Consider the following 13,155-nt stretch of genomic DNA (forward strand, 5'->3'; position numbering starts at 1 on the left):
GGGGGACCAACACAATATTAGGTCATAATGTTTGCCTGATCAGTGTATATGCAAGTGAAACGGCTTCTCGAACAAGAACAAATGTAGGGCGGGGCTTGATTTTGTCTGTGGGGAATGATTGGATGGTTGGACGGTTGTGGTTTGCTATTGGTCGATCTCATGTGAGTGACAAGTTGTCCAGATTACGAGGCACATGAATTACAAAAAATATAATAAAGATATGCACAAATTATTTATTAATTCATTCATTTAAATTGGAAATACATTGAGGACATGATTTTTGAGTATTTAACATTAATTCTACAATAAAAGGGACCATTCAAATAGACATGTATCTGAGTGAAGTACAGCGCTTGTGCCAGTGTGTGCGTTCAAGTCCGTGATTCATTCCTCATTGTGTGCGATTAGACGTTGTGTATGGCGACAAAAAGGTCAGGAGTGATGAGATTAGGTCGCTTCATTCGACATCACCTCCTGGACCGGGGCTTTGTTTTCCTAAAGGTCTCGGCCCTGCTATCCCAGTCCATCTGACTGACACGCAAACAGCGCTGGCTCCATCAACCCCTATAAAAGACACACCAGGCTGAGACCATCGTTAGACCGTCTTTCAAAAGCAAGAAGGACCACTGAGAAACATTTTCAGCACCTCAAACTTTCACTCCCACCATCGTCCTCATGTGCAGAGCTGCAGTTCTCACTCTCGCCCTGCTGGTGGTGCTGCTGGGCGGCGCTCAGGCCGCGGACGGACACCCCATGTACGGAGTGAAGCTGTGCGGCAGAGAGTTCATCCGGGCGGTCATCTTCACCTGTGGAGGCTCGCGCTGGAGGAGATCTCTCGATGTCTCAGGTGAGAGTCAGATTATAGATGTAGAAATCTGAAGTTTTGTTTATTTATTGTTAATTCAATACAATTCACACAGTTAGAGGAACACACATAAGTACACACACACACACACACACACACACACACACACACACACACACACACACACACACACACACACACACACACACACACACACACACACACACACACACACACACACACACACACACACACACACACACACACACACACACACACACACACACACACACACAGAGAGAGAAAGATAGCTAAACATGTTTCTCCATAGCACAACAATAACTAAATGACCATTATACTACACAAAAACATACATTATTTAATAATAATTGATAAATATATACATTATAAATATTATTTTATTTATTTGTTTGACTACATACCACATATAGTTAACCGAACCCCATAAAATCCACAAATTAAGTTGAAATAAATATCAAATATGATCAAACGAATCTTTAGACTACAGCAATAAACACCCACATGATTTTTGAGAGTAGTAATTATAATTGATAACAACAAACACAACAAAAATTATATAAATGTATTTCTGCATAGCTGTTTTGACACTATAATAACTAAATGACCATTATAGACACTACACTGACATACATTATTTAATCATAATAATGATTGTTTTACTACAATACACAACACATACTCACACTGAACTACAAAAAAAACCCGAATTAATTTGAAATAAATATTAAATATGATGAAAATAAATAATGAAACAATCTTAATCTAACATGATTTAATAGTAATAATTATCATTGATAAGGATTACATTAAATTATTATTAATTATATTATTTATTAATTAAAATGTAAATAATATGATTTATTATGATACGATTAATTCATTGAAATTTATTGTTTATTGTTTTACTACAAATTACAATACACACACACACACTGAACTACAAAAAATCCACAAATTTAATTTAAATAAAATATTAAATATGATCAAACTAACTAATGAAATGATCTTTAGACTACATAATTATTAATAGTAATAGGCTAATTACTGTGTCATTGATAATAATCAAATTAATCGATTATTAATTGTATTATTTTTACACAATGCTTATTTTTTATTATTAATGTATGTTTATATACATGTATGTATATACAATTATTATTAATAATACCATATATATATATATATATATATATATATATATATATATATATATATATATATATATATATATATATATATATATATATATATATATATATATATATATATATACACACACACACACACACACACACAGACACACACACAGAGCAGTGGTGTTCTGAAATGAGGAGGTAAAGTCCAAAGAATTGTAATGTTTTTATTGTTTTTGTTTTTTAATAAATCAAATGTAAATCCATGTCCCATTTAGACTTAATGTTGTTAAGTCATTTCCCTGGTTAAATAAACATTACATTACATAAAAAAGAAACCAAATACAATTTTGTCTTTTTACATTAACAATGTTATTAATGTTCTATTTATTAAAACCAAGTATAAATGTAATGAAGCTGGTGTTTTTAAGCATTTTTACATTCCAAAAATAACTAAAGGCAGTAATAATTTAAACAATATATTTTATTTATGAACTGGTGTTCATCTGTTCATTTTAATAGTAAAATTATCTTTGAATCATCCGTTTAAAAATCCCTTAAAGTAAAGTAACAGCGCGTTTCCTCATCAAGACACATGATTTGAGGAATCGTTCATGTCTGTACGGGTTATGTGCTTTAATAACAGTAACATATTTTTGTCCTTTGATCAGGTGACCTGTCCAGTGACCTGCTCTCCACTCATGACGACGAGGCCTCTGACAGCTGGGCCGCCAACCCCATCCTCCCCGGGCTGTCATACAGACCCCGTCCCGACTCAGAGGCCCTGGCCTGGCCTGGACAGAGTCAGGAGAGCCCCGTGTTCAGCCGGCCCGTGCGCTCGCTCATCTCAGAGGAAGTGCTGGAGGCCTTGCGCACGTCAGACAGGAAGGGGCGCGATGTGGTCGTCGGGCTGTCCAACGCCTGCTGTAAATGGGGCTGCAGTAAGAGCGAGATCAGCTCGTTATGTTAAAGGACTGCCTGACCCAATTTCTCCACCCCTTCCTCGTCTTCTACTTCCATTCCACCTTCCCATACGTGAAGAATGAAGAGGTTGTTCCTATGAAAATATTAGTGTCAGATGTGTAGGAATAGCAGATTTTAGCCAAAGTGAAGAGCCCGTTTGTTACTGTGTTCAAAACCTTCTCTTCGTCTCTCTGTCTTTGTGATGTTCTTGTATGGCCATTGATTTAATAACAGCAAACTGGAATAAAGTTTTGATTGCGATAGAGTTCAGTGTCATTTGGTGTTTGGATCATTCAATATAAAGTTTATGCACACTTCAATTACAAGCAGTACAATAAAACAATGAATGCCTAACATATAGATTAACCTAAAGCATATGAGCATACTACTTTCTACAGTATGTAGGTACAGTATGCAAAGTAAGATGTATAAGATACACTTAACCTGCTACATTTGACCAAATGTGTATTATACAACAGAACACAACAGGGTGGACAAAATAATAACAGGGTAGACAATACAACAAGTTTTTGATACACTGCCGATTTTACTTACAAAGCATGTAGGAGTCTGTCATTTATATCATAGGTACACTTCAACTGTCCAGACAATCACATTGTAGGATTTTTAAATAATTATATTGCATGACATAAGTATTTGATCTCCTACCCACCAGTAAGAATTGCGACTCTCACAGACCTGTTAGTTTCTCTTTAAGAAGCCCTCCTGTTCTCCACTCATTACCTGTATTAACTGCACCTGTTTGAACTCGTCACCTGTATAAAAGACACCTGTCCACACACTCAACCTCTCCACAATGGCCAAGATCAGAGAGCTGTGTAAGGACATCAGGGATACAACTGTAGACCTGCACAAGGCTGGGATGGGCTACAGGACAATCGGCAAGCAGCTTGGTGAGAAGGCAACAACTTTTGGCGCAATTGTTAGAAAATGTAAGAAGTTCAAGATGAAGGTCAATCTCCCTCTGGGGCACCAAGCAAGATCTCAGCTCGTGGGGCATCAAGGATCATGAGGAAGGTGAGGGATCCGCCCAGAACTACACGGCAGGAGCTGGTCAATGACCTGAAGAGAGCTGGGACCACAGTCTCAAAGAAAACCATTGGTAACACACAACTAATCCCTGCTGCAGTGTGTGCAAACCTGGTCAAGAAATGAAAGCTTTAGCATAAGTTCTGCCGGGAAGACTTAATTGTCACGTCAAACTTTTTATCAATCCAATCACATTCTAATACTTGGGTATAAAAGATTGGTAATTACTCATCTCTGAGTTCGCAGATGCTGACGCTCCAATCCAAATTACAGACTTCTACATGCTTTGTTAGTGGGCAGAATAATAACAGGGTGGACAAAATAATCACAGGGTGGAAAAAATAATAACGGTGGACAAAAAAATAAAAGGGTGGACAAAATAATAACAGTGGACAAAATAATAACCGGGTGGACAAAATAATAACGGTGGACAGAATAATAACAGGGTGGACAGAATAATAACAGGGTGGACAAAATAATAACAGGGTGGACAAAATAATAACGGTGGACAAAAAAATAACAGGGTGGACAAAATATTAACAGTGGACAAAATAATAACAGGGTGGACAAAATAATAACAGGGTGGACAGAATAATAACAGGGTGGACAAAATAATAACGGTGGACAAAAAAATAACAGGGTGGACAAAATATTAACAGTGGACAAAATAATAACAGGGTGGACAAAATAATAAAAGTGGACAAAATAATAACAGGGTGGACAGAATAATAACAGGGTGGACAAAATAATCACAGGGTGGACAAAATAATAACAGGGTGGACAAAATAATAACAGTGGACAAAATAATAACAGGGTGGACAAAATAATAACGGTGGACAAAAAAATAAAAGGGTGGACAAAATAATAACAGGTTGGACAAAATAATAACAGTGGACAAAATAATAACAGGGTGGACAAAATAATAACAGTGGACAAAATAATAACAGGGTGGACAAAATAATAACAGTGGACAAAATAATAACAGGGTGGACAGAATAATAACAGGGTGGACAGAATAATAACAGGGTGGACAAAATAATCACAGGGTGGACAAAATAATAACAGGTTGGACAAAATAATAACAGTGGACAAAATAATAACAGGGTGGACAAAATAATAACAGTGGACAAAATAATAACAGGGTGGACAAAATAATAACAGTGGACAAAATAATAACAGTGGACAAAATAATAACAGGGTGGACAATATAATAACAGGGTGGACAAAAAATAACAGGGTGGACAAAAAAATAACATGGTGAACAAAAAAAATAACAGGGTGGACAGAATAATAACTGGACAAAAATAACAGGATGGACAAAAAATAACCGGGAGGACAAAAAATAACAGGGTGGACAAAATAATAACAGGGTGGACAATATAATATCAGGGTGGACAGAATAATAACAATGGACAAACATAACAGGAAGGACAAAAATAACAGGGAGGACAAAATAATAACTGGGTGGACAAAATAATAACAGGGTGGACAAAAAATAACGGTGGACAAAATAATAACAGGGTGGACAAAAAATAACAGGGTGGACAAAAAACAACAAAAAATAACAGGGTGGACAAAAAATAACAGGGTGGACAAAATAATAACAGGGTGGACAATATAATATCGGGGTGGACAGAATAATAACAGTGGACAAAAATAACAGGATGGACAAAAATAACAGGGATGACAAAATAATAACAGGGTGGACAAATTAATAACAGGGTGGACAAATTAATAACAGGGTGGACAAAATAATAACAGGGTGGACAAAATAATAACAGGGTGGACAAAAAATAACAGGGTGGACAAAAATAACAGGAAGGACAAAAATAACAGGGAGGACAAAATAATAACAGGGTGGACAATATAATATCAGGGTGGACAGAATAATAATAGTGGACAAAAATAATAGGATGGACAAAAAATAACAGGGAGGACAAAATAATAACAGGGTGGACAACATAATAACAGGTTGGACAAAAAAATAACAGGGTGGACAAAAAATAACAGGTTGGACAAAAAATAACAGGGTGGACAAAAAATAACAGGGTGGACAAAAAATAAAATAATAACAGGGTGGACAAAAAATAACAGGGTGGACAAAAAATAACAGGGTGGACAATATAATATCAGGGTGGACAGAATAATAACAGTGGACAAAAATAACAGGATGGACAAAAATAACAGGGAGGACAAAATAATAACTGGGTGGACAAAATAATAACAGGGTGGACAAAAAATAACAGTGGACAAAATAATAACAGGGTGGACAAAATAATAACAGGGTGGACAAAATAATAACAGGGTGGACAATAACAGTGGACAAAAATAACAGGATGGACAAAAATAACAGGGAGGACAAAATAATAACTGGGTGGACAAAATAATAACAGGGTGGACAAAAAATAACAGTGGACAAAATAATAACAGGGTGGACAAAATAATAACAGGGTGGACAAAATAATAACAGGGTGGACAAAATAATAACAGGGTGGACAATATAATATCAGGGTGGACAGAATAATAACAGTGGACCAAAATAATAGGATGGACAAAAAATTACAGGGAGGACAAAATAATAACAGGATGGACAACATAATAACAGGTTGGACAAAATAATAACAGGGTGGACAAAAAATAACAGGTTGGACAAAAAATAACAGGGTGGACAATATAATATCAGGGTGGACAGAATAATAACAGTGGACAAAAATAACAGGGAGGACAAAATAATAACTGGGTGGACAAAATAATAACAGGGTGGACAAAAAATAACAGGGTGGACAAAAAACAACAAAAAATAACAGGATGGACAAAAATAACAGGGAGGACAAAATAATAACAGGGTGGACAAAATAATAACAGGGTGGACAAAATAATAACAGGGTAGACAAAATAATAACAGGGTGGACAAAAAATAACAGGGTGGACAAAAATAACAGGAAGGACAAAAATAACAGGGAGGACAAAATAATAACAGGGTGGACAATATAATATCAGGGTGGACAGAATAATAATAGTGGACAAAAATAATAGGATGGACAAAAAATAACAGGGTGGACAAAAAATAACAGGGTGGACAAAAAATAACAGGGTGGACAATATAATATCGGGGTGGACAGAATAATAACAGTGGACAAAAATAACAGGGAGGACAAAATAATAACAGGGTGGACAAAATAATAACAGGGTGGACAAAAAATAACAGGGTGGACAAAAATAACAGGAAGGACAAAAATAACAGGGAGGACAAAATAATAACAGGGTGGACAAAAAAAATAACAGGGTGGACAGAATAATAACTGGACAAAAATAACAGGATGGACAAAAAATAACAGGGAGGACAAAAAATAACAGGGTGGACAACATAATAACAGGTTGGACAAAAAATAACAGGGTGGACAAAAAATAACAGGGTGGACAAAAAATAACAAAATAATAACAGGGTGGACAAAAAATAACAAAAAATAACAGGGTGGACAAAAAATAACAGGGTGGACAAAATAATAACAGGGTGGACAATATAATATCAGGGTGGGCAGAATAATAACAGTGGACAAAAATAACAGGATGGACAAAAATAACAGGGAGGACAAAATAATAACAGGGTGGACAATAAAATATCAGTGTGGGCAGAATAATAACAGTGGACAAAAATAATAGGATGGACAAAAAATTACAGGGAGGACAAAATAATAACAGGATGGACAACATAATAACAGGTTGGACAAAATAATAACAGGTTGGACAAAAAATAACAGGGTGGACAATATAATATCAGGGTGGACAGAATAATAACAGGGTGGACAGAATAATAACAGTGGACAAAAATAACAGGGAGGACAAAATAATAACTGGGTGGACAAAATAATAACTGGGTGGACCAAATAATAAATGGGTGGACAAAAAATAACGGTGGACAAAATAATAACAGGGTGGACAAAAAATAACAGGAAGGACAAAAATAACAGGGTGGACAAAATAATAACAGGGTGGACAAAAAATAACAGGGTGGACAAAATAATAACATGATGGACAAAATAATAACATGATGGACAAAATAATAACAGGGTGGACAAAATAATAAAAGGGTGGACAAAATAATAACAGGGTGGACAAAATAATAAAAGGGTGGACAAAATAATAACAGGATGGACAAGTGGAATAAAGAATGGATGGATTGATGGATGGATGGACTCTTTTGTCCACTCTTTTATAGCTCTTCTGATATAACAGGGTGGACATTCTGATCTAAAATCATCCAATGATTTTATGATCTTAGCAAAAACAAGCCAACATAGAAGATTTCTCTAATAAATAATTACATTAGAAAAATATTATGTACTATGGTTGATGTAATTTAAAAGATAAAATTGGTAAAGATAGACAGTTAAAATACTCTCACTTGCCCAATTTGTTCTCCCTCCAAAGAAGTGATGACTGCTTTATGACATTATGTCATTTAATTTTTCCAACTTTCATTTAAAGGGAAAGTAGTCAAAAATATCAGGGTGGACAATAAAATGAGGGACAAGTGTTAAAATACATTGAATTGAAAATATATATATTCTACATTAGACTATTACTGATATACCCAACAATGTAAAAATGGGGGAAGAAATAATGTATAGTAAGTGTTAAATGGTGGGAAAATGATGATATGTGGTGGTTCAAAATGTTGTAAAATGTTTCAGATTATTATTATTATTTTTTAATAAACTTTAATATGCTTAGAGTTCAAGTGGTGTTATTTATGACAGTTTTAAAATTGATATTATTCAACATTTTAAGGCAGTGAGCTCATTACTGGGGACACAAAAGGCACATAATCCCAGGAATGACCCTCTTGACTCATGATTTAATTTGAAATAATAACAGATTTGAACAAAAGTTCTGCCATTTTTATATAAAGCAGAATTAAAATGCACAAAAAATTTTAATAATTCCAATACGTTAACTGGACAGCGGTCAGTGGATTAAACTTAATGTGGTCAGCTATAGTTTTGGACGCTATCCTGATGATAATACAATGGTATTCTCTCGTTCTTTGAGTATGATGGAATATTATTATGGTAAATCAAAGTGCCTGAATGAACCCGAATGACCCATTACTTCACCCTTGTCTCCATCTACAGGTCACAGCACGAATTACAGTCCTCTAAAATTAATCTAAATCCGCCACAAACCTTTATTAACGACATATAGAGCACAATTAATAAGTGTTAGTCATGATATGTCTTCTCTCGAATAAAAACCTAACGGTCAGTATTTAGTAGTAGCGCCGCTTCTTGTAGTTTTATGTTAATGAGATGTGACGTCAGCGTCACGGTACGGAGGCCGCACAGATCCACACTGCGCGATTAACGCGTCCGCCATGCATCAGGCGCCGCCGGTGAAAGAAGAATAACAGCAAGCACACCGATTAAATCCCGCAGAAATCACGTAGAAACCCGCGGCGAGCCATCCGTTACCGCGACCCGACGGCCATCAGCGCTCGCGCCGCGGCAGAGAGAGATAAACGCAGACAGACGGACAGAGAGAGCCACTGACTGAAGGTGAGAGCGTTTGGCGGGTTAGCAGCGCGGCTAACGGCTACATCAGCGGCTCTGTGTGTTTATTCATCATCATTATACACGCTCATCACGCACATCTAAGCGATTTAATGCGTTTTATTTCATGTGTGATCGGTTAACGCGTCTGATGTAAGCTGGGGAATTGGGTTAAACCGGGCCGCGTAAACACACAGACACACACACACACACACACACACACACACACACACACACACACACACACACACACACACACACACACGGCCTACTCAAACACACACAGAGATTATACACTTATACATACACAACACACAATAATATATACACAAACACCACATACACACTCACGTAGACACAGACAAATGTACCTAACTGGCTACACCTACATCATGTAACAGTTACACATTCGCGGTTGTGTGTGTGTGGATGTATGTGTGTGTGTGTGTATATATATATATATATATGTGTGTGATGTGGGGATGGAAAGAAAAAACCTCAAAATATATCTAATATACCCTCAAATAGATAGATACGCGCATACACTTAATACAAACAACATACACACAATTATATATACTCAAACACCACTTACACACTCACGTAGACACGAACATACACACACACACACACACACTCACACACATTCATATATGTATGTGTGTGGAGAGATATGTGGGGATAGAAAGTCAGATAACCTCATAATATAGCCTAGATGTAGAAATAGAAATAGATAGATACACACTTATGCGCTTATACGAACAACATACACAGATGTACTTAATAAAATAAGTGCACAAATACATACACATGGGTCCAAAAGTCTACATTGTAACTTGTGAGTATAGTTATAGGAGCTTGAAAACGTTAAAACAAAGCCGATTTTAATGTTCTGCACCATTTAAATTGGACTAATCAGTAAGAGTGTTTTGATCATGTGACTCTTTGTTCTTCCATTGAAGCTTAAGATGCTGGAGACCATGATCAAGTGATATAAAATGAGAGAGAAATGCACAACCCAAGCATTTTCAGGAGTGTTTGCAGACGTTTGAACGCACCGAAGATATACTCGCACATTCTCACACGGCCCACTCGCACATCCACAGCCTCCACACATCTTCACACTCTCGTCTGCCTCGATCCCACTTAAACCAGATCAGATGGTAAAGCTGATGTGTGAACCTTTCGTCCAGGTGCTCGCGGTGGATTAGCCTGGTTTAGAAAATTAAGTGTTTTAATTCGGCCATTTGGTCGGAGTGCGTGTGTCTGTGGACGGTGTTGTGTTATTTGTTAATAACTTTACAGAGAAAACAGTGATGGTGTTTCCCAGTAGTGTGTGTTGGTGTAGTGCGCTCATCTCTCTGTGTGTGTGTGTGTGTGTGTAGCACAGGATGGAGTGGCAGCCGGATGAACAGGGTTTACAGCAGGTGCTGCAGCTGTTGAAGGACTCCCAGTCTCCAGATACGGCCACACAGAGAGCCGTTCAAGAGGTCTGTGCACATCACTTATGATAAATATCATCATGATAGCAGCTTTCATCGGGCCGGGCTGGGCGTATAGCCTCGGGCCTGTAGCACCGAGCCCAAAACCACACTGCGTTTCCACTGTCGGTCACTAAAACCCGCCTGTAACACACCTCTCTGGAACAACGTCACACACAACCATAATGTTCCACAACCATAATCACCAACAGTTGGAAGTTTTATCAGAAAGAAATCTCTGGAAACTAGCGAGATCGCAAAACCAACATGATAAAAGCGGCCGTTGTTGGCATTTTTGTCGTTTACTTAAAGATTTAAAACCCAAGCATTGATGTTTTACAATAATAAGTGATACAGTGATCATAATTACTTAATTTGTGTCATGACTTCGCATTAGTCACACACAAATAAAGTGGTGTTTATCGTTATTTCACAAAAGAAATAGGACAAGCGTACTTATTCCGTCGCATCTGTTTATTTGTGTTCACAGGACATCACATTTAGAAAGAATGATCGTTTCTACAAATTTCCCACCCGAAATACGACCTGAGGAGCTTTAGCACTCTCTCCAATATTTTCAGTCAGAGAAACCGGACTTGCTTTATTTGATGACGCTTGCAGAGCTAAATATGGACATCAGACAGTCGGTATAAAGAGACGAGACCGAGTACTGACAGATCAAAAACTGACAGTCTGATTTCTTCAAGCGTTCGTATTTACCATGTTTACTATAGTAATGGTTAGTGTGTATAGACTTTTGCATCGCATATAAATATTTCTGTCTTATACGGTGATCTGAATCCACATGGGCTACAAACAGAAGTTATTTCAAACACGCTAAAATTATTTTAAAAGATGGCGCTGGCGTCTCCAGACTCAGATAAACTCCGCCTTTGTTCGTAACCATTTCTCAAGCCTGAGCTGGCCCGCTTTGGACCAAGGTATTCAGTCAAATTGCCCAGAGCAAGCCCCGGAAGTGACCGTGGAACGCACTAGCACATCCGCTTTTAGCCCGACAGTGGAAAAACGCAGCTATTATGATCAGTTATTGTCCGTGAAACTTAATTGTTCAAGTTATCGGCTAATGAAATGTGAAATTTGTCTGTTACAACCAAATGAATGGGAGACTTGTCATTTTTTGTTTTCGGTTCAGATGTCTACAGTAATCATGGATTATATTGGCTAAAGAAATCCCAACAATTTTTTTTATCTTTTTCACTATTCAAGTTTGGGATTATAGAAATTGTTTTTTTGAAAGAAATTCATAATTTAATTCACCAATTATGCATTAAGTTCAAAAGTGACCGTACAGACATTTATAATGTGTCAAAAGATCAAATAAATGCTGTTCTTTTGAACTTTCTATAAATTAAATATTCCTGAAAAAGTATCACATAAATATGAAGCAGCAGAACTGTTTTCATCATTGATAATAATCATAAATGTCTCTTAAGCAGCAAATCATCATATCAGAATGATTTCTGAAGGGTCATGTGACACTGAAGACTGGAGTAATGATGCTGAAAATACAGCTTTGATCACAGGAATACATTACAATTGAATAGATATTCACATAGAAAACATATTTTAAATTGTAAATATTGCTTTTTTTTACTGTATTTTTTAATCAAAGAAATGCAGCCTTGGTGAACAGAAGAGACTTTTAAAAAATGTACCAGCCCCCTTTGAGCAGTACTGTGTATCTTTGTAGATGCTCTAAAATGGCAAAAAAATATTTATCCTTTATTATTTTAACCCAGTGTGGCCATGCAAATTCATAATGGAATATTTAATCACCTATATAACAATTTAGAGTATTAAACAGCTATATACCTACATGTTTTTTCCCCAACAAAAGCAGTGTAGGTCATTTAAATGATGATCCATACGATGTGTTGAATCAGAGTCTTGAAGAGTAATTAGTTGAATCTGACCGTAAATGAATCATTTATGGAAATGAATTTAAAGGCACAATATGTAAGATTTTTGTTTTTTGATTAAAATATCCAAAAACCACTTGAACAATGTTATATATTTTGTTGACTTGTGTACTTACATTATTCCAAACATTTCCAAGAATGTTTAAATCCAGAGAAATTAGCAATTTTAACCAGGACACGGACCGCATACCC

The 13,155-nt window shown here is 36.5% G+C and overlaps 2 protein-coding genes across 4 annotated transcripts in view; both read left to right on the forward strand.

The window, feature by feature from the left end:
• Positions 1-675: 675 nt before the first annotated feature.
• rln3b (relaxin 3b) lies at positions 676-2,950 on the forward strand (the record flags this gene model as incomplete). Its single annotated transcript, XM_079812052.1, has 2 exons — positions 676-847; positions 2,652-2,950. The coding sequence occupies 2 exons, from the start codon at positions 676-678 to the stop codon at positions 2,948-2,950; spliced, it is 471 nt and encodes a 156-aa protein (XP_079668178.1).
• Positions 2,951-9,318: 6,368 nt separating this feature from the next.
• Positions 9,319-13,155, forward strand: part of tnpo2b (transportin 2b) — a 30,887-nt gene continuing 27,050 nt past the window's right edge. Inside the window, exons 1-2 of one of the 3 annotated variants that reach the window (XM_079812752.1) lie at positions 9,319-9,548; positions 10,928-11,032. In XM_079812752.1, coding sequence (XP_079668878.1) covers positions 10,934-11,032 — 99 coding nt within the window. In that variant the 5' untranslated portion in view covers positions 9,319-9,548; positions 10,928-10,933. The remainder of the gene's footprint in view (positions 9,549-10,927; positions 11,033-13,155) is intronic. The other 2 variants (XM_079812750.1, XM_079812751.1) reach the window with 2 other exon arrangements.

This window comes from Gobio gobio (assembly GCF_949357685.1).
Source record: "Gobio gobio genome assembly, chromosome: 3".
Taxonomy (NCBI): Eukaryota; Metazoa; Chordata; class Actinopteri; order Cypriniformes; family Gobionidae; genus Gobio; species Gobio gobio.